General features: G+C 47.1%; 3 protein-coding genes across 4 annotated transcripts; 1 reads left to right on the top strand and 2 right to left on the bottom strand.

Moving 5' to 3' along the window:
- The first annotated feature begins 60 nt into the window (after positions 1–60).
- LOC120826538 (T-cell surface glycoprotein CD3 epsilon chain) lies at positions 61–2,726 on the top strand. The gene is made up of 5 exons (XM_040188915.2): positions 61–407; positions 1,043–1,228; positions 1,315–1,446; positions 1,923–1,975; positions 2,158–2,726. The coding sequence occupies exons 1-5, from the start codon at positions 320–322 to the stop codon at positions 2,215–2,217; spliced, it is 519 nt and encodes a 172-aa protein (XP_040044849.2). The 5' UTR covers positions 61–319; the 3' UTR covers positions 2,218–2,726.
- An 11,131-nt stretch (positions 2,727–13,857) lies between these two features.
- On the bottom strand, positions 13,858–15,736 carry LOC120825511 (T-cell surface glycoprotein CD3 delta chain). The gene is made up of 7 exons (XM_040187153.2): positions 15,634–15,736; positions 15,296–15,366; positions 15,136–15,156; positions 14,916–15,053; positions 14,651–14,794; positions 14,407–14,468; positions 13,858–14,306 (listed from the first exon to the last, which is right to left on the bottom strand). Exons 2-7 carry the CDS (start codon positions 15,342–15,344, stop codon positions 14,250–14,252), a joined length of 471 nt encoding a protein of 156 aa, XP_040043087.2. The 5' UTR covers positions 15,345–15,366; positions 15,634–15,736; the 3' UTR covers positions 13,858–14,249.
- A 1,182-nt stretch (positions 15,737–16,918) lies between these two features.
- tmem25 (transmembrane protein 25) lies at positions 16,919–21,436 on the bottom strand. Of its 2 annotated transcripts, none has more exons than XM_040187145.2 (9): positions 20,884–21,436; positions 20,204–20,321; positions 19,426–19,785; positions 19,039–19,329; positions 18,817–18,948; positions 18,692–18,725; positions 18,274–18,383; positions 17,607–17,693; positions 16,919–17,494 (listed from the first exon to the last, which is right to left on the bottom strand). In XM_040187145.2, exons 2-9 carry the CDS (start codon positions 20,280–20,282, stop codon positions 17,421–17,423), a joined length of 1,167 nt encoding a protein of 388 aa, XP_040043079.1. In that variant the 5' UTR covers positions 20,283–20,321; positions 20,884–21,436; the 3' UTR covers positions 16,919–17,420. The 2 variants fall into 2 exon arrangements, with proteins under 2 accessions (XP_040043079.1, XP_077963630.1); XM_078107504.1 differs by lacking the exon at positions 20,884–21,436 and adding an exon at positions 20,554–20,616.
- Between the last annotated feature and the right edge of the window lie 138 nt (positions 21,437–21,574).

Genomic DNA, 21,574 nt, shown 5'->3' with positions numbered 1-21,574 from the left:
AGGTTCAACAGTGAATTCATCTTGAAACAAAACTGAAACACTTCCGGTAGAGAGAGAGAGACAGAGAGAGAGAGAGACAGAGAGAGAGACAGAGAGAGAGAGAGAGAGAGACAGACAGACAGACAGACAGAGAGAGATACCAAGTCTTCGTCTTTGCATTTGTGTGTCTTATTGAACAGGCGTCTCAAACTGTTTTCTGTCTGCTGGACGCGTTTATGCATCCGATCGTCAGAGAAGGAAGCTGTAGAACCTCAGAAGAGGAAGAAGAAGAAGAAGAGGAAGAAGAAGAAGCACAGGTGGTCTTCAGGAAGTGAACAGCATGGGTGCTCAGGCCACGTTCGCCGTCCTCTTTCTGCTCACAGCTATGGCCAACGCTGGCATCATACCTACGAGCACTGATCCTCTAGGTGAATATCAGTTATTTGTTTGGTCGATTAGCATTTTTCAGCATATTTTAAAACAACTGACGAAATAAGAATATAAATATGACTTTCAAGAGCAACTTCTCCAACGTAGCCGTGTCTTCTTCTGCATGTTCTATGTTCTGTGCACATTTGCTATGATCTTGCTACTTAAATATTCTGATAACTAGTTGTTCTTTCGTGCTGTATTGTAGACTCTTATTTTATAAGACAACTTAATCCAAGTTTATTGAAGACGTGTGTGGTGTGATGTTAAGAAACGACGAGCCTCATCTCTCTGCTCAATATATAAACTTTTTTAAAATTTTACATTTTTAACTTTAACTTTATTCCCTTGTTTTATACTAACCCATAGCCTTATTCTTTTTTCTTTTTTTTTTTTACTAACCCATTGCATTAGCATTTCATCTTACTTTATTTTATTACTTGTGCACTGCTGTCCTGTTGTCTATTGTCACACTGTCTGTCTCGCACCAACCGCCAAGACAAATTCCTTGTATGTTTGACATATTTTGGCAATAAATGTTTACTGATTCCTGATCATCCTGCTGTCTAAAGTAATGCTGAAAGAGACCATAATGGAAAGAGCACACACTGAATGTGTGTCCCTCTGTTTTCAGGAACGGTAAAATTCTCGAATGGAAACTTCATAATGGATTGTCCTAAAATCGGGACTTGGTTCAAGAAACATGCCGATATAAATCATGAAAACGCATCGTATACTCAAACGTATAGTGGCAAAACCAAAGGCTTCTACCACTGCAAATACGGGACAGAAGAATATTATTTCTACGTGAAAGGAAAAGGTGAGTACAAATGCAAGAATGATCGTTGACGTTGGTCGTCCTCGCTGAGCTTCTACCCGCTTCGACTTCTGGTCTTCATCTTCCAGGGTGCGCTCGCTGCTTTGAGGTGGCCCCGGAAATTGTCGCGGCGGCCATTGTTGTGGACGTGGTGGGGACGGCGTGCGTGATGCTGATGGTCTTCAGGTGCACCAAGAAGAAAAGCTCGGCCGCCTCCAAAGGTGCGGACAGAACGCGGACACGCGTGTGCTGCTGCCAAACGTGCAGCTCTCGCAATCACATTTCAATCAGCGTGGAAATTACTTTTACACACGTACCATGAGAGTATTAAGCTCTGTTAAAATCATAATACAAATATGATGTATAGTAAAAGATCAACCTAACCAGAATATAAAGTATTTAAAAGCACTTCAACATTCTTTGGCTGCGTAATTAAAGCTGCAACATATGAATAGATTGCTCATTTTATTTATTAACATTATTATCATTATTCTAAAATGGTTCATTCTGCACAATGATTTGCTTTTGCGTTTACGTATGTATTGCAAGCAGAGTTTTACATGTACTTTTACACAGCGGTATTACTACATTTACCGAGGTAAAAATTGAGAAAAATAAGTGTGAAACCTTCTCAGTGTGAGTTCCTTTAACTACCAAAAGCGGAAATATCACGCATATTTCTGCCATTATCTTCTAGCACCAGCTCGCCCGGGAGGCCGGCCTCCACCTGCCCCGTCTCCTCACTACGAGGTAAGCCCTCCATTCTTACAGGCCTTCACCTTTTGCTTGTAGAACGTTCTCACGTTTCTTAAGAAGCACATTCCCCAAAACGTCAAACGGTTCCGGTACCTAAAATAAAACCATTTCTGAGTGAATGTGAAATGCATTAGTCTGTTTTAAGGTAATGATTGTGATTGATTTCTTCTTGTCAGCCGCTGAACCTCCACACTCGCTCCGAGGGTCCTTACTCCACCGTGAGCAGGACGGGATAGAGCCGAGTCAGCTGTTCTCCAGGGACCAACACCACCCTTCATGCTCCCGGCAGGCTAACTCCACCTTTTCCCCGCTCACCCATTTTCTCACTTACCCCTGGTATCAGGAGTGTTTCTATCCCCGTGTGTTACCGTGGTTACAGAGATGGGTGGCATGTAACCTGTAGTGCTCACAGTATTTTACAGTTACTTGTAAAAAGTTTTTGAGATGCATTGATGGTGCAGGATTCAAATGTTCAGGGTTTCATTTATAATTACGAATGAAAAACAGGTGAAAACAACGAAAAGACGCCACGTGCATCAACAATGCAGCTTTCTTTGCAACAGTATCATCAAGCTGTCAACGTCCCATGAGCTCGTCTGACGGGAACATGACGCTGCTTATAATATTTCAAAAGTGGTCTTTCTACAACGTGAGCAGCTTAAACAAATTCCCTCGAGCGACTTTATTACGTAGATGCATAAAACTCCAATTTAAAGTAAATGCGTGTGGCTAAATACCGTGAGAGGTAAGAAGGAAAAACCATTAAATGTACATAAACGGTTCTGCTCTGATGCTGTTTAATGCTGTTATGGAGATGATTTTTCTGATGTTTCTTGTCACGGTGTGGTTCACTTCATGTTATATTTTGTAGTTTTCTGCCACTTGTGTCCCCGGGTAACTTCACTTCCTGCCTTGTCCCGTTGTCCCCTGTGATTGTCTAATAGTTTCCACCTGTGTGCAATCACCTGCACCTCCCTTGTGTATTTAAGCTGTGTGTCTCTTGTGTCACTTGTCGCGTCATTGTCTTTTGCCACGCATGTCCTGTTCTTGTCTTTCGCCCCGTAGGTTCATGCTTGTGTGTTTTTGCCCCTTGGCCTTTTGGATTTTGGACCTTTTGATTATTAAAGTCTTTTGTTTTGGAAAAGTCTGCGTTTGAGTCCTGCCTTCCACCCCCAACCCTGACAGAATGACGCGACCAAGGGACTCAGCAGACCCGCTGCCAGACTACGGCCCGGACTACTTGGACGTAAGAAGTCCCTTCTGGCAGCGGAAAACGAATTTTGTTTTTGGTCCCAGGAGCTATCAGCTCGCCTGCCTCGAGCTCCGGGACCTCCTTAACCCAAGGAGGAGCAAGCGGAAGAAGCGCTCTCCCGTTCCCGCTGGGCCGCCGCAGCGCTCTCCCGTTCCCCGACTCTGTCCTCGGACCCCGACTCGGCCAGTCCCCGCTCCGAGACTCTCGGCTCCGACCCCGACTCGGCCAGTCCCCGCTCCGAGACTCTCGGCTCCGACCCCGACTCGGCCAGTCCCCGCTCCGAGACTCTCGGCTCCGACCCCGACTCGGCCAGTCCCCGCTCCGAGAATCATGGCCCCGACGCCCCCAGTCCCCGCTCCGAGAATCATGGCCCCGACGCCCCCAGTCCCCGCTCCGAGAATCATGGCCCCGACGCCCCCAGTCCCCGCTCCGAGAATCATGGCCCCGACGCCCCCAGTCCCCGCTCCGAGAATCATGGCCCCGACGCCCCCAGTCCCCGCTCCGAGAATCATGGCCCCGACGCCCCCAGTCCCCGCTCCGAGAATCATGGCCCCGACGCCCCCAGTCCCCGCTCCGAGAATCATGGCCCCGACGCCCCCAGTCCCCGCTCCGAGACTCAGATTCCCTCCCTCCCGCCCTCCCGTTGGTAATTTGAGGGCCGTCTGGGATCCGGCCCTTAAGGGGGGGGCTATGGGGTGGGTTATGGGGGGGGCTGAGCCGCCGACTGCGGAGGTGTTCCGTGTCCCCGAGCCGACGACGACTGCGGAGGTGTTCAGTGTCCCCGAGCTGGAGCCGCCGCCGACTGCTGCGGACGTGTTCCGTGTCCCCGAGCTGGAGCCGCCGCCGACTGCTGCGGACGTGTTCCGTGTCCCCGAGCTGGAGCCGCCGCCGACTGCTGCGGACGTGTTCCGTGTCCCCGAGCTGGAGCCGCCGCCGACTGCTGCGGACGTGTTCCGTGTCCCCGAGCTGGAGCGGCCGCCGACTACTGCTGACGTGTTCCGTGTCCCCGAGCTGGAGCGGCCGCCGAGTACTGCTGACGTGTTCCGTGTCCCCGAACTCGAGCCGCCGCCGACCCCCCCGGAGGGTTCCCGTGTCCCCGAGCCTGCCATGCCAGAGACGTTCCGGAGCCGGCCAAATGACCGTCCGCCGGGCCGACCACCGGAGGCTCCCCGGCAGTGTGCCTATCCGCCAGGCCGACCCCCAGAGGCTCCCCGGTCGCCTGGCCGCCCGCCGGGCCGCCCGCCAGAGTTTCCTGGGTGGCCCGACCATTGTCTCTGGTTTCCCTCCCCCCCACCCCTTGTTTCGCTCTAGTGTGAGCCGCCTGGAAGTCGGCCCTTAAGGGGGGGGTACTGTCACGGTGTGGTTCACTTCATGTTATATTTTGTAGTTTTCTGCCACTTGTGTCCCCGGGTAACTTCACTTCCTGCCTTGTCCCGTTGTCCCCTGTGATTGTCTAATAGTTTCCACCTGTGTGCAATCACCTGCACCTCCCTTGTGTATTTAAGCTGTGTGTCACTTGTCGCGTCATTGTCTTTTGCCACGCATGTCCTGTTCTTGTCTTTCGCCCCGTAGGTTCATGCTTGTGTGTTTTTGCCCCTTGGCCTTTTGGATTTTGGACCTTTTGATTATTAAAGTCTTTTGTTTTGGAAAAGTCTGCGTTTGAGTCCTGCCTTCCACCCCCAACCCTGACAGTTTCTAATATTAATGTGTGTAAATGTAAAGAATAAAACCTTCCATCTACAAATTGTCACAGGCCGGCTCATAGCCTGTGGCAAGAGTGAGGGGACACAAACACCAAGTATAGGCCAATCAAAAGAAGAGTTTATTATAAATCAAAAACTAGTAACTTTAAACAAAGAAAAGGAATGAGGTGTGCGAATGTCATAGTGTAAGGTGTATGTAAGGTGCATGGTTGAGTGAATCTGTATGTGTAAACATGACTGAGTGTGAACAACCTTCAAAGGAACAAACAAAACAGGATCATACCTGGAGGAGCAGAGAGACAGAGAGAAGTGGTTAGAGGCCTTCTTATACCTAGAGCCCAGGTGGCTCCAATCGCTAAAGACCCTCCTCTGCCTGCAGGAGGAACCGCCCCTGCAAGGCCGAGGAGGAGCCGTGACACCCCCCTCCTTAAGATGAGGGTCCAACCCTCAGCCCCAAAATTTGGCCCACATTGAAAACAATCCAAACAGTTCCCTCAAAATACAACAAAAGAAATACCCGTCCTGGCTCCTAACAGTCACCCTGTGTCCCCCGCCTGACTGTCCATACCTCAAACTCTGCAGCCCTGGTACCTAGGGAGTAAATTAGGAGAAGAGAGGCGCAGACAACCCGTAGGGGTCAACAGAAAGAACATACCAACTAGGTTACAGGAGCACGGGACAGAGCGTCAGCAATGATATTATCCTTGCCACTAATATGTCTAATATCAAGGTTGAACGGTTGCAGGAACAAAGCCCAACGCATCAAACGCTGGTTGGGATTTTGCAAGGACTTCAAAAAAATGAGGGGGTTGTGGTCAGTGAAAACAGTTAAAGGGGTCAAACCGGAACCAACATAGACCTCGAAGTGCTGTAGAGCCCAAATGAGACCTAAAGCCTCCTTTTCAATCACAGAATAGTTCTGCTGATACTTATTAAATTTCCGGGAGAAGAAACTGACTGGACACTCAACTTGGTCATCATTTTCCTGGAGAAGCACAGCCCCAGCACCGATTTGACTGGCATCTACCTGTAATTTAAAAGGTTTCTCGAAATTTGGTGCTGCCAACACAGGCGACAAACACAGAAGAGCCTTAACTGCATCAAATGCCTCTTGACAGTGGGTGGACCAGATGAATTCAGCTTTAGCCTTCAACAAATTTGTCAGTGGGGACACTACTACCGAAAAGTTTTTACAGAAAGCACGGTAGTACCCCGCCATTCCCAGGAAGCGCATGAGTTCCTTCTTTGTAGAGGGCTGTGGAAACTGCTTCACAGCCTGGACTTTTGCTTCCACGGGACAAACAAAACCCTGACCAACCACCTTGCCTAGGTATGTGACTGTAGCTTTGGCAAACTCACACTTTGCCAAATTGATGGTCAACCTGGCCCACACCAGTCTTTGAAACAAGGCTTGCACTCTGCAGATATGCTCCTCCCATGAGTCAGAGTAGACGACCACGTCATCCAAATATACGGCACAGCCTTCCAGCCCTGAGACCACACGATTCATCAGCCGTTGGAAGGTGGCTGGAGCATTCCGCAAACCGAAAGGCATCACTGTGTACGAGAATAAGCCAAATGGTGTTATAAAAGCAGCAATCTCACCAGCCCTTTTGGTAAGGGGCACTTGCCAATATCCCTTTAAAAGATCAAATTTGCTAACAAACTTTGCAGACCCAACTTGATCAATACAATCCTCCATCCTAGGAAGAGGGTAAAGGTCTGCTTTGGTAACATTGTTAATTTTTCTATAATCAGTGCAGGGTCTGAAAGTGGAATCAGACTTTTTTACAAGAAGACAGGGGGAAGCCCAATCGGAACAACATGGCTCAGCAATACCATTGTCCAACATATACTGTACCTCTGTTTCCAATTTTAGTCTCTTCTCCTCAGGTACACGGTAAAATCTCTGTTTGATAGGCTTCGCATCTCCGATGTCTATGTCATGCTCTAGTAAATGGGTTTGTGATGGAGTGTCAGAAAACAAAACATTGTAGTTTCTAATTAGAGTTACCAATTCATCACGTTTCTCCAAATCTAAATGATCTACCAAAACCCCAAGGTTTTGCAAAGTCTGGGAGTTTTTCAACCGACCCTGCAGGACTTCATCAGAAACCCTAATGACCTCCTCCTCTCCCCCATCCACAAAGTTTAAGCCACAAGATACAGTGACTGGAGCAACAGTCAACGCTGACTTCACTACTCGAGTGCCCTCCACTTTGCTTTGATCACGGGAGTGATAACATTTTAACAGGTTCACATGGCATAATTTAGAGGACTTCCTATACCCCGGAGTTTCAATAAGATAGTTCAAATCTGACACTTTGCGCAACACATTAAAAGGACCACAGTATTTTGCCTGAAAAGGTGAACTTACAAGAGGCAAAAGAGCAAGTACACGATCACCGGGAGTAAACTCACGCAACTCCGCCTGTCGGTCATATCTCAATTTCATTTTCTTTTGAGAACATTTTAGCTTTTCTTTCGCCAGTTCTCCAGCTCTATACAACTTCAGCCTAAATCCATTTACATAGTCAATGAGGTTCCGAGGTGGTTCTTCAGGCAAACAACCATCCTGCAGCACTGCTAAAGGCCCCCGTACCTTATGACCAAACACCAAATCATTTGGGCTGAACCCTGTGCTCTCCTGTACTACCTCACGAGCAGATAGTAGTAACCAAGGTAACCCCTCCTCCCAATCTGCAGACAGTTCTGTACAGTACGAACGAAGCAAAGATTTTAAAGTTTGGTGAAATCGTTCCAAAGCTCCCTGGCTCTGGGCATGGAACGCAGTAGACTTGTTGTGTTTAACTTTTAGCTGTTTGAGAACCTGAGCAAATAAATGGGAGGTAAAGTTAGAACCCCGATCTGACTGGATGATTTTTGGAATTCCAAATGTAGAAATGAATTGAGTTAATGCTTTAACTACTGCTTTTGAAGTTATGGTACGCAAGGGAAAAGCTGCCGGATATCTCGTTGCGTGACACATAACAGTTAATAAGTAGTTATGACCTGACTTAGACCGTGGTAAAGGCCCAACACAATCGATAATAAGATGCTCAAAAGGTTGTCCTATGGCTGGTATTGGATACAAAGGAGCTGGCTTCACAACCTGGTTTGGCTTGCTTGTGCGCTGACACGTGGGACAAGTTTTAATAAACTGAGCTACAGCTCGCTTTAAACGAGGCCAGAAAAAATGCCTGAGTATGCGATCATAAGTTTTACGAACACCCATGTGACCTGCCACCTCACCATGTGAAGTTTGCAACACTTTGTTCCGCAAAACAGTAGGTACAACTATCTGAAAAACTGGTTCGCCTAGACCCTGAACAGAGTGTGGAACCCATTTCCTGACCAACAGTCCCTCAAGAAGAAAATAGCACTGAGCATTATTCCTCACCGCTGCCTCAGGAACAACTCTATCAAACAGATCAGTTAAGGTAGTATCGGCCTTTTGCTCAGCTATCAATGACTCTCTAGAACTAGTCAACTGTTCAGTTTGGAGTTTAACTGGCAACTCGAGACTTTCTGGCTTACTCTCAATCTTCTTGAGTGCGGCAGAGCGGGTAACAGCACACCCTGGAAATACCTCAGGAGACACACAACTGTATTCTGGAGATACCTTTGCAGGGGGCACTGAAGGTTGCTTCTTAAAGATGTTTATTTTGCCATCCGCCCACACCTTACTACCTGCCAAGTCATTCCCCAGAATCATGTGTATTCCCTCTACTGGCAACTGGTGTCTAACCCCAACCGCTACATCACCCGCTACCAGACCACATTTTAGAGTTACTACATGTAAAGGGGAAGAGAATGGAACTAAACCCATGCCACGTACCATTACACAACTGCCAGTATCAGACACCTTAGAGAAAGGCAAAATGGACTCCAAAATAAAAGAATCCAAAGCTCCAGTGTCTCTCAAGATCCTAATTGGAACATTGTGGTTGCCATCTACCAGCGACACCACACCATCCGAAACAAAAGCTGAAAAGTCACCTTGGTGAGATTGAGAACCAAACTCAACTTTTGGCTGAAAAAACTCACCCTGATGGTCAGAGGCTGTACCAGAAACGGCCATCACAGCCGGTTTAGCTTGAGCTAACTTCTTTGATCTAAGTAACGGACAATCTTTCTTCCAATGTCCTTCAACTAAACAGTAGCGACAGGTATTATCTTTTAATGGTGCTTTAGGTCCCCCAAAACCAAACTTCTGTGGCCTTTGGAACGAAGCTCCAGAAAAAGGTGACTTACTATTCCTAGGAGTAAAGTTTTTAAAGTGCATATCACTATTTGACTCAAAATGACTTTTATGGGTTAACCTGTGCTCATCTGCAAGGACTGCTGCATCACTTGGCGACTTAACTTTTCGCTCATTAATGTATGTAGCAACCTGGTCAGATACAGAGTTTTTGAACTGTTCTAACACGATCAAGTTAGACAGATCCTCAAAAGTACTAGCTTCAGAAGCTGTACACCAACGATTAAATGCAGAAGTCAAATCGCGAACAAATTCAGAATAAGTCTGCGAATCTTGTTTCTTCCTGTAACGAAAACGTTGACGATATGCCTCTGGTACGAGCTCGTAGACCTTCAGAACTGCCGATTTAACTTTAGCATAAACTTTACTGTCAGCTACACTCAGTGCTGAAAAAGCCTCACGTGCCTTACCTGTAAGTGCACATTGCAACAACATAGTCATGTCCAGATCTGACCAAGCTCTAGCTTCTGCAATACGATCAAATAGCGTAAAGTATGTGTCTGGATCTGACTCATCAAATTTAGGCAACAAACGAAGATTCTGTGAAACGTCAAACTGTTGTACTCCTTCTGGTCTATTGACATTCCGCAATCGTGCTATCTCTAACTGCATTTGCAACAGCTCCCGCTGCTGCTCAAAAGTTAATGAAAGGCTAGACTGAAAACTTGCACCCTCACTAACAGAGTTATCCCAAAGAACACCTATTTCTCTAAGACCCTGCTTTAATCTAGCTTTGACAGACTCTTTAAGTTTTCCATCATCAATCTCAATCTTATAATGGTCAGCAATTTCAATTAACTGCTCCTTAGTACACAATTCCAAAGCTACCTCTGAAGGAGTTTGAACAAAACCACTTAGAATAGAAGACATTTTCCTCAACCAATACAACCATTACCATCTCTGAGGGAAAAAAAAAATGTACACAATTCACCTACTGCCAGTCTGGGTTTAAGGACAGGAGCCACACCCCACTATTCTCCAAAAAAAACTAACTAACTGGCCCCTAGTCTTCGTGCAGTCACATGTGGTGGGTTTTTATGCACACAAAACCAGCAGAGTGGAAAGACAACCAGAAGCTGGCTGCCCCCCCACATCCACGGAGGTGCTCCCGAGCCGATGTAGGGGAAAAGGAAACAAGGGAAGCTCTACCCACGTTCACTGCCACCTAAAACAAAAACACCACGAGCCTCCTATTGATACTCGCTGATAAGCCTCAAAAGGAGAGGACTCCCATCTGAACAAAACCCCAGAAAAAGCAGAGTGAATTGTGAACTCAAACTATAAAGCTAACCAAACAAAAGGAAGACCTGGCTCTCAATGCTCTCTCCAACAATATTGGCCAAACTAAAGCATCCTCTCAAACAAAAAGTTTGGCAATCTAACCTAACATGATTAACCCAAGCTAACTACAAAACAATAATCAACATGAACCAAACTTCAAGTAAACAAATATAATCAATGACAAAGCCAAAACAATCTAGACAAAACCTTAACCAAATAAGGCAAACTATTAGAATACTCAAATACTAACGACTAAAGTATAATTAACTTTAACTTAAGGACGAGCCCCCATTTGTCACAGGCCGGCTCATAGCCTGTGGCAAGAGTGAGGGGACACAAACACCAAGTATAGGCCAATCAAAAGAAGAGTTTATTATAAATCAAAAACTAGTAACTTTAAACAAAGAAAAGGAATGAGGTGTGCGAATGTCATAGTGTAAGGTGTATGTAAGGTGCATGGTTGAGTGAATCTGTATGTGTAAACATGACTGAGTGTGAACAACGTAAAACCTTCAAAGGAACAAACAAAACAGGATCATACCTGGAGGAGCAGAGAGACAGAGAGAAGTGGTTAGAGGCCTTCTTATACCTAGAGCCCAGGTGGCTCCAATCGCTAAAGACCCTCCTCTGCCTGCAGGAGGAACCGCCCCTGCAAGGCCGAGGAGGAGCCGTGACATATATTATTCATGTCCCCAAAAATGAAGGATTACCAGCTTTGTAAAGATAGAATCGATGTACAGCTGCACCAAATAAAGAGGCCATTGAGTGTGTATCTACATGTACATTTGCAGTGTACTGACCCTTTTCATATAAAAGCAGAAATACTTCTTAATATAGTTAATAGTGTAATTAATAAAAACCATACTGTTATTTCAAATAAAGAGATGAACGCCTGTTTTTTTAGTTATCTAATGTTTTGTCAGACATTTTGGTATTTTCACTGTAATCTGCTGCATTAATCTTAAGGATTACCAGCTTTGTAAAGATAGAATCGATGTACAGCTGCACCAAATAAAGAGGCCATTGAGTGTGTATCTACATGTACATTTGCAGTGTACTGACCCTTTTCATATAAAAGCAGAAATACTTCTTAATATAGTTAATAGTGTAATTAATAAAAACCATACTGTTATTTCAAATAAAGAGATGAACGCCTGTTTTTTTAGTTATCTAATGTTTTGTCAGACATTTTGGTATTTTCACTGTAATCTGCTGCATTAATCTTCGTGTTACTGTGACGGACGCAGGTGTCACTAATAAACGAAGTAAAAAGCCGCTCTCATCTTCTCTGTTGTGCACGTATGTGAGTCACCACGAGGGCCCCGAAGCCGCAGCTCACATCCGTAGCTCCCCCACTCCCGCACGCCGCCGCCCTCTTTGCGCCTCCATCTTCAGCGCTGCCTTCGGAAAACATTTAACGCGTCTCTAGAAAGACACGACTCAAAACACAAACTACTGGAAAGTGTGTCGTCATGTTTCTGCTTGCTCGACTGTTTTCTGTTTCCACGTGATGTGACTACTCCCTCGTGAGGTCTCCTAACGATGGACTCGCTTATTTATCTGCACGTTTAGAGCAAAGACTCAAAGAGCAAAGACGCTGCTCGGCTGACTTCATCCATCAGCTGTGTGTTTTGTGTGGGTAACAAAGAGAGACACACACACACACACACACACACACACACATCCGCTCCACGGTGTCTGTGGTGTGGGAGCGCGGCGCATCAAAGTACACAAAGTGTGTTGTGAAAATCTGCACACAAGCGTATATGAGCGTGCGTGTGTGTGTGTGTGTGTGCGTGCGCGCGTAGGTTGATCAGAGTTGTGTTACCAGCCGAGCTCTCTCAGCTCTTCATCTCTTCAATGTGAAATCTTTGTTGCAGCAAGAAGTCAAAAGACTCCCAACTGCTGATCAAAGAACTGAAACTCTGATATTGAATGACATGTTTGGGTGAGATGAGAGGCGCTTCCTCCTCGTCTCTGCGCCTATTTTAACCTTCTTTGTTTCTACCTTCCGGCCTGCTCTTTGCCCTTATGCAGTTCTTTCCATCTCTCAATGTGTCTTTACTTCAGCTGTGGTGCAGCAGCGTGAAGTAAACCCCTGAAACCGTCTCACCCTGACGAGATGGAACACAGCATCAATGAGTAAAAGTACAAATACTTCACAATAAGTAGCATCTGTGGAGTCAGCCGCACATTCAGAAAACACAGGCAGACGGAACGTGGTTTCGACACTGGCGGCATTTAGAAAAAACACTAAAAGCACGCTGCTGGAAAGCCACAATACAGCGTGCATTGTTTCCAGATAGTACAGAGTGATGCACGCGGCCGGGAGGTGGAGGTTTCAGTTGGAGGTCTTACAACAAAATTAAAGCTTTTTTTAAAAACGTTTTTTTAGAAGTGGTCACTAACCAAACAGGCCATTAGTTACATCACACGTCATTTTGCTGAAGCTTTAATCCAAAGCGACTCACAATTAAGTGCATTTCAACCATAAGGATACAAACGCAAAAGAACAAGAAAGTGCAATTTAATCAATCTTAAATATATATTTTTGATGAATGAAATGTACCTCGGAAATGCATTGGTATACAAGTGGGAAGTACGGGTACTTGAGTAATGCTCTTTGTAACCTTCCAACACTGGAATAAGATTATTGCATTATGATAATTACACCTTTGTTCAAAGGAAACTTAATTTGTTCTTCCAGCAACGTTCAGGTTTTTGCCTCATTATACATCAACCCAGTCTCACAGCAAAATGTGTGACAGCTACGTTGTGGAACGTGGTATTCTCTCGCTTTCTCCCCAAAATTGTGACAATGCTACGTTTTATTTTGGCCCATTCATTTACATTGTCTTGCAACTACTGTCACTAGAAACTAATAAACGGAAGGTCTTCTACATTCTGAAAGATTATGAAAATATTATGCATACTTCTCGCTAGAAATGCCATCGAAATGCATACAAATGCTGATGCTTTCTTATAAAATTGTGTTTTTCACAGACAGTCCGCCATTTTCTTTTTTTTGAGCTGAGGGAAAGTTGATAGTCATGTGACCTCGTTGCAAATCAAACGTCGTATTGTCACGCTTTCCCCCAAAAAACTCCACAAACGTAGCTATTACACGTTTTGCTGTGAGACTGGGTTGCATATATATATATATATATATACATATATATATATATATATATATATATATATATATATATATATATATATATACATATATAAAAAAAACACCTTTTGACCAAACATATTTTGACTTTTTTTACTTTTACTTCTATTTCCATGACATTTTTTAACCCAACAAACCCCAAACTTTTTTCCCCCATTTTTGGAGGCAACATCTTTGGACTTAAAAATAAAAAATTCAAAAGAATTTTTATCAAAACATTTTTTCACTTTTATTTTTGTGACATTTTTCAACAAAACAGATTTTTTTCAAAATATCTTTTTACATTTTTCCCGCCCATTTAAAAAATATGTATATTTTCATGACATTTTGCAACACAGCATATTTTGACTTTTTTTCAAAACATATTTAAACATGAAATTTTTGGGCTTTTTTTCAAAAAATAAAAAGCAGTACATTTTTAAAAAGTAAAAAAAAACGAATAACTAAACTGAACAGACAGAGGGCAACAAGTTATGTCCCTCCTTACTTGACTTGTGAGTCCAATATCTAACTGGTCTCATGCAGAGCGAATGACACAAACATGGACCGGTCCTGCAGATGTTCCAGGTACACGGATAAAATGGCACGTGTGTTTTTCAGCGAGCGGCGGTCTGCACCCGATCATACAGGTCTCTCTGACGATTTTGCAGCGGCTGAGGGGGGAGAGGTGGGGTGAAGAGAGGGAGCAGAACAAGTTTGAATTTGAATTTTATCAGTGTGATGAAATCGTATGCCAATTCAAATTCAGCTCACCTGGTAGTGATCGTCGGTGGGGCTGCTCACGCCATTTGGAGCAAGACGCTGTCTGTCAGAGCCTGAGGAGAGATGTATTGGTATTTAGATTTGTGGAGAGGGAGGGAGGAAGTTTTAGAGTGGTAGAGGGGGTGGGGTTGAAGGTAGGTAGATAGATGTCAATGGAGACGGTGGGATGGAGGCACGTAGGTTGGGAGGGAGGGAGGGAGGGAGTTAGGGAGGCATGTAGGGAGGGGGGTATTACTCTTCTTGCCAGCGCTGGGGGCGCCGATGGGAGTCTGAGACGCTATCAGATACACAGCCACCCCGATCACCAGCGTGGCCACCACGTTCCCGACCACCATCCCTGCTATGGCGCCCTCGTCAAGCTCGATGCAGTTATCGCACGCTGGACACAAACACACAAAACAGCTTAAAAAAAATATGGTAAAACCGGGCAGAAGCAAGTAGTACAAGAATAAAAGTGCACGTAAAAACACAAAGACATGCAGTCTTGCTGCAGAACTTACTTCGAAACTTCACATAGATTTTTGTTCCGTCATCCCCACACTGGTACTCCCCTGTGTTGTTGTCTCTGTACTCCAGCGGTAAAGTCCCATTGAAACAACTCAGCTTAATCTCATTCAGCTCATCGGTCACTTCAAAGACTTTGTAGGACAGGAACCACAGCGTTATGTGAAGCACGTACTCCATATTGCACGACATAAATGAACAAAGCGGTCCTCTTACCTGTAGTACCACTCACAGGCGCTGTGGGAGACATTTGAAAATAAACAAACATAAAACAACCACCTCGGTGAAAATGCCCGACGCTTTTCCACGGTTGAAATATCTAAAGGTGCTTTTGTTCGGTTGGAGCCCGACTGATGGAGGAGGTTTGAAGGCCTACCTGTCAGCGCCCAGAGGAGCAGCAAGCAGGCGGGGAAAGCGGATTCCATTGTGCGTCTGCTCCTCGGGGTTCTGCACGCAGCAGGAAGCGTGCAACAGAAGACAAGAAGGGCGCCATTTTATTCAAGTAAAGTCAGCGATAACAGAGACGACATGTGGGAAGTTGTTTAATGGGAATCTACTGGGCTCATTTATAATACGCGCACTGCCTTTGGGACAGTTGATTCTTTTTAAATAGCTTCTATTATTCGTTCTGCATCAAACCACACAGGTGGAACAACACAATGTATTAACAATTAAATGTTTGAAAGGTGAAACGTTTGAAATAAAAGTACTGACCTCAAATGAGAGGAAAACTGTCACGTATCGGCTGCCACAAGATCCAGTCTGCGTCCGTTGAAGTGTCTCAGAGAGTGTGTGTGTGTGTGTGTGTGTGAGCGAGGATGAGAGAGTCTGATTGGTGTATTTTCCGTCTTTGAGCGTCTGTGACTTCCAATAAATGACACTGTTGGAATCAACAGTACTTACGTACTTTAATGACTTGTGTTTCCATTAAATGTCACTTTTTTTGGTTTTTATTCTCTTGCTCCAGTTTCAGAGGAAAATAATAATAAGGAGCTTTTTGCTCCTCCACATTTAAAGCAGCTTAGTACACATCATGATTTTACATAGAAAAAGATGGTTTTATCACATGACAAATTAGTCAAACACTATATTAATGCAACAGAATGAATCAGCGAACAGTGTAATACATTAAAGTGGAGTATTTTTACAGCCGTTGAGGAAATGCTCTGAATATTTATACATTTATATTGTCAGAATACTCTAGTAAAATATTTAGTACTGACAGCAGTAAAGCTGCAGATAATTATAGATTCTTCCTCTTTTTGAGCAGTGAACAGGATTTCATATTAAAATCTAAAAAGCGGTGTATTTATTCCCCTTTAGATTCTACTCATATGCACCGACACATCCGAACAAATGTGCTCGCGCTCTCTCCAAAAGACACGCGCAGCAATCTGTGAAGGCAAAGCAGCCACATTTGAGCTGAACCGACTGGTCCACGCCGACTGCTACCCGCTTAGTGGCTGCTGCTGATGCGTGGAGCGACTCCGCCCGGGGAGAAGAGACAAAGAGACGTGAACGCGGCCGCGTGTGTTCACGTTAATGTTTGATTTCCCGGAGTGCGTGGCGAGCGTTTGTGCCGCCGCCTGAGCCAGAATCCTCTCCAGCTCAGCAGAGAGAGACAGAGAGAGACAGAGAGATGCTCCCACAACACAACTCCGCTTCCTGTGTGAACACAAGCCACAACGACCTGTGACCTAGACTAGACACCTGGCAGACACACACACACACACACACACACACACACACACACACACACAGTCAACGTAAAGACGCACTTCATCCATCTCATGCACCTGCTTTTGTTAGAAGAAAAAAATAATGCATTGTGTCAGATTCTTTTGTCTTGCAAAATGCAGCGATGCTTTCAAGGAGACGCACGCGTCTTCGGCACCACGTCCCCTTCCGGCCCGACGGGGCCTCCGCGCTTCACATCCTAGAAAGCGCATGAGAGCGCCCCCTGGTGAGCGTCGGCGAAAACCACAGCAGCGTCTGGTTCATTCAACATTACCTTTATTAGGCCTTCTCTTTTATACACGTATGCATACAAATATACAGTACATGACTTGTTACATACAAGCGCGTACTCCGTGAATATGTACCGTCTTATCTGGATATAATGCGTAAAACATGAGCATAGAAGGATGAACCTGGGAGGGAGACGTCCCCGGCCGTGGGTACAGGAGGAAAATCATGTCCAAACACGCAGAACATCTTCGCGTTCGCTTTGCATCGGAGCGCTTCGAGGGGCCGTCGGCCACAGAACTTCATCCACAGACAAAGACGTCGTCGCTTTGGTTTTTTTATCGCGAAACAACAAACCTCAAGTCGGTGGATGACCTTGCGAAACAGTGTGTTGAGACCCAGTCAGAGGTCATCCCGGTCCAGCTGGAAGGTGATTGGCTGACCCGGCAGTCTGTCTCTGGGTGCAGCCGTACGGCCCGGGAGTCGTTTTGCATGCGTGTAGAGTGTGTGTGCGCGCGTGTAGACTTTGCGGTCAGTCAGAGCCAGATCTCCTCACTGCTTGTGCTGCTCACCTTGTAGATGTAGCCCACCATGGGATATCGGGCGAAACCTGGGGAGCGATCAGAGGGGGCACGGTGGGGGGGGGGTCACGCACACGCTGTTCCCACAACGGACGACCGAAAAGCAACGAATTCAACAACACGGGAGCGTATTTGCCTGACCTCTGGCAGCGTAGGCGAGAGAAAGATCTTCCTCCTCCTCCTCGTCCTTCTTCTCGCCCACAGCGGCCTGCTGGGCGGCCTCTCGGGCTACGGGACGTGAGAAGAGGGCAAGAGATGCGTGGATGAGTTTAAAGGGGAACATGCATCATTCTTCCGCAACAAAGTAATTTTGAACAATTTAATAGAGAAAGAACATTAAAACCATTGGTTTTAAAGGGAGGGTCAAGGGTTATGGTCCCTCCTCCTGGTTCGGGAGGAGAACATCATCAAGCGAGCCAGGAGTGCGTGACGGGTAAACAGCTCAGACAGGTGAAGTGGTGCCGCACAAAGAAAGGTCTGACAAATGGAAATAAGAGCTGTAAAAACCAGCTCGACCTTTTACTGGTTATTAACTTAGGAATCTACGCCGGAAACAAGGCTTTTGGTAGCAAAGGACCAACCAAATGCCATGTGATGCATTCAAGTCCTGTACGAAATCCCGGAGTAGGACCTTCAACTCAGATTTTTTTATACAGCACATTTAGAAATTAACTTTTTCCTTGAGGCTTGAAAATGATATTCCTGAACTGTTGATGCCCCAAACAGACCATATCTATATATTATATTATTTACGGCACATGCAGATTCTGAAACGTATATAACTCGTGCAGCGTGAGGTGTGTGGCACCTTTTCTCAGAGTGTTGAGGTCGTTGAGCTGCATGTTGGAAGGCACGGACATGTTCTCCCTGGGGATGGACGTCTTATCCACTTTCTCTGTCTTCAGGTTGGCTGATTCGCTGTTTGGAAAACATGGAGGAGAGACATCCAACTTGGATCAGACGTATGTAATAAACCTGTGTTAATACTCATAAGAGCACAACACCTCATCAGTGTTTTCCCTCCAATCTGCTGCTGAGATGGAAACGATTTGACGAGACGACAACGTATATGTCGGACCACATGTCACAAAACGCTTGCGGCTGACTAACAATGGAGACTTGTATCTCCACTCCGGGGTCAAAGAGTCGATCCAGCTTCTCCTCGCTCTGCTTTCTGGTTCTATTAATGAAGGATCCACTGCCACAACTGTGGTTATTGCATTTACCTTTTCTTGGTCATCAGAATCTCCACCGGCTCGTCTGTAACACACAATCCAAGAACGGTAAGCTCAACCGGTTGTTGTGCGTCAAACGTTGTCGATCTTCCACACAAAACACAATCAGCTCTCACCAAAGGACTTGCTCTTGTTTTTCTGCATGAGGCAGAGAACAATCAGACTGAGGATGAGGAGGGCCATGAAGGCCATGGCTCCCCCGGTCACTATCCCCAGCATGGGCACCTCCACGCGGGACTGCAGGAACTCTGCAGAGCGAGGCGGAGACAGTTTGACAGCTTCAGTGTTAGCTTAGCATAAAAGGGAAGCGTCTGGCTTCCTCCTTCCCCGTCACCGACCTGCCAGCGTGAGGTTGCTCTGCACCGTTCCCACGCTGTTGCTGACGTTCAGCGAGATGTTCCCCGATAGGTTCCCCAGCGTGACCTTCAGCGTGTGGTTGGTCAGCCAGGGGTGCCGCCGCGAGTCCAGGACGAGCAGATCGGAGGTGTTGGCCACCAGCCGCCCGGACTGGTCCACGAAGGTGATGGTGGCGGGCGGGTTGGACCGCACCAAGGCGAAGAGGACCAAGGAGAGGCCGGGGTCCGAGGTCTCGCCGTAGTGGGCGTTCAGCCTGAGGATCTCCGGCTGAACTGGGGAGGGAGGGAGAGAGGGAGAGGAGCCGCTTCATTCACCGCATCAGCAGAAAACAGCTGGCAACCCGGGCAGCACGTCGCGGGCGCACTCACACTGGACGTTGAGCGTGACCGTGGCATTGCGGCTCTCCCCCGTCCTGGGGTCCGATGCCACGCACACCAGCTCCCTGTCCCACTTCCTGGCCCGCAGAGGGAAGGTGCTGTTGTGATTGGCCCGCGGCGGCCTCCAGGCCTCAGGACCTCCCTGCGGCGAGGCCGGCCGGCCGCGGTGTGGCGGCGGCGGCGGAGGAGGCGGCTCTCTTTGCCGCTCCCCGTTCAGGTACCACGTGAGCGACGGATGGGCGCGGGCGTCCCAGCCGTCTGATTGGCAGTTGAACCAGTGCGTCGTGTTCTCCTGCAGAGTCACAGCGGCTCGGCGATGTCCGTCAATTTCGGCGGCGGGCTCAACTGCGCCTGTGAGTACGAGACTGGGGTTGATGTGGATGTAACTGCGCGGGCAACACATTAGAAATTAAAACCTCTCAACTTGTAGCTAAGATACCTTAGTGTACGTATCCATATGTTGATCTACGCAGGTATTACAACTCAAAGCAATAGTTTCATAAATAAAGCATCTTCCTTTTATTAGGAGAGTTCTATGAGAGAAGATTGATACAACTTTCACACCCGTCTGTTGAATATGAAGCAACTGAGCTAGCCAGTTAGCTCTGCTTAGCTAAGCTTAGCTTAGCCCCAAGGCTGCCTAAATGAAATAATTAGTCATAGGACCACCTCTAAAGCTCACTAATGCACAACTAATGACGAACACCGGGAGGTATATTATTGGATGAATTCCATTGATGCCAAAGGTCAAACCGTATGTGTGGCTCACCTGTGCAGGATAAGGCCAGAGTGTGAAGGAACACGACAGCAGAGCCCGACGCCCACCTCCTGGGGCCCGAGCACTCCATCCTGGCCCGACTGAGCACCGCGCACGCGCACACATCTACCTGCACGCAGGGGGAAACACACAAACGCAATTAGTCGTCCAGAGGGAGCAGAAAACAAACAACCGGTTCCACGTGAGGAGGGTTATCATGGAGACGCAGGCCTGCGTGAGCAGACAGAAGCTACCGAAACGCAACTTTCAAATCAGAGAAGCAGCGATAAAAACGCAGCGTCCACGGACCCCGACGTGCCTCTCACGCTTCAATAATCCCCACATGCTCAGCTCTGACTCACCTCATCACCACGAAACATTCACAAGCCTGCTTGGATCGCCAGTGATGGTGCAGGGAGGGAGGGAGGGAGTGAGTGGGGGGGGGTGCCTGGTGCTTGCTTGCAATCCGGGTCATGTGATATATGCGAGCACTCATGGACAACAAGCACATACGTAGAGGGAGGCACACGGCTCCTCTGGGTGGGGAGGACCGGGCTTCACTCGCACTCAAAAACAATGCACTTTGTATGGCTGCATGCAGGAATTTCAATGCGGATAGATGGCCCTCTACAACACACACACACACACACACACACACACACACACACACACACACAGACACACAATGTTACCTCGGCCCTTTGTGCAGGTGCTGTGGTGATTCAGCCTGCTGGAGCTCCATGGCGGCGGAGGAAGCGAAGGATGGAGGTGACAGCGGAGAGAGGAGAGGCAGCCCTCTCTGACTCGGTCGCTTTCCCATCTGCGTGCGCTCACACACACACACACACACACACACACACACACGGCTCTCTGCAGGATACAGCAGCAGCGTTTACTAGCTGGTAGGGGCCGGCTGACGTAGGCAGCCGGGAAGAGAGCAGAAAGGGAGGAGGGGGTGAGAGAGAGAGAGAGAAGAGGAGGCAGCTGGGGAGAGGGAGAGAATGATGGCTGCGAGAGAAAGGAGCAGAGGATGCAGAAAGACAGAGAGAGACGTAAGCAGAGAAGAAGAAAAAAAGAGCCGATGTGGCCGACGAGGCTGGAAGAAGAGAAGGCGCCGTGTGCAAAGACATCAAACGTTAACAATCCACTAGTTTGGACGGAGGAGAGCAAACGCACGTCCTGCTGTCATCCATCGCTCATCAGCCGAGCACGTCGGAGCACGTCGGTCCATCCTGCAGAGAGTCTGCGCAGCGCAGCAGCCTGCAGAGGGAGAAGTACACAGCGCACATCGGAGAGCGCGGCCTTCTCCAGGCTCCTGAACACATCACAGAGCAGCACATGTAGAACAAACTTCATATCCTTTTCCCTCTGTGGAAGGAGGTG

Source organism: Gasterosteus aculeatus, chromosome 1, assembly GCF_964276395.1.
Source record: "Gasterosteus aculeatus chromosome 1, fGasAcu3.hap1.1, whole genome shotgun sequence".
Taxonomy (NCBI): Eukaryota; Metazoa; Chordata; class Actinopteri; order Perciformes; family Gasterosteidae; genus Gasterosteus; species Gasterosteus aculeatus.
The sequence above is the reverse complement of the archived record's forward strand: the minus strand, read 5'-3'. Positions and strand labels throughout refer to the sequence as shown.

Bases quoted from the DNA above. Each gene is read 5' to 3' on its own strand.
- LOC120826538 (XM_040188915.2), top strand. From the start codon at position 320: ATGGGTGCTCAGGCCACGTTCGCCGTCCTCTTTCTGCTCACAGCTATG. The intron at 408-1,042 runs GTGAATATCAGT...CTCTGTTTTCAG, and splicing joins TACGAGCACTGATCCTCTAG to GAACGGTAAAATTCTCGAAT. The intron at 1,229-1,314 runs GTGAGTACAAAT...TTCATCTTCCAG, and splicing joins TTTCTACGTGAAAGGAAAAG to GGTGCGCTCGCTGCTTTGAG.
- LOC120825511 (XM_040187153.2), bottom strand. From the start codon at position 15,344: ATGGAATCCGCTTTCCCCGCCTGCTTGCTGCTCCTCTGGGCGCTGACA. The intron at 15,054-15,135 runs GTAAGAGGACCG...TGTCCTACAAAG, and splicing joins GCCTGTGAGTGGTACTACAG to TCTTTGAAGTGACCGATGAG. The intron at 14,795-14,915 runs GTAAGTTCTGCA...GTTTGTGTCCAG, and splicing joins AATCTATGTGAAGTTTCGAA to CGTGCGATAACTGCATCGAG.
- tmem25 (XM_078107504.1), bottom strand. The intron at 19,786-20,203 runs GTGAGCCACACA...TCGTACTCACAG, and splicing joins TCTGGCCTTATCCTGCACAG to GCGCAGTTGAGCCCGCCGCC. The intron at 18,949-19,038 runs GTCGGTGACGGG...CTCGCTCTGCAG, and splicing joins GAGCAACCTCACGCTGGCAG to AGTTCCTGCAGTCCCGCGTG.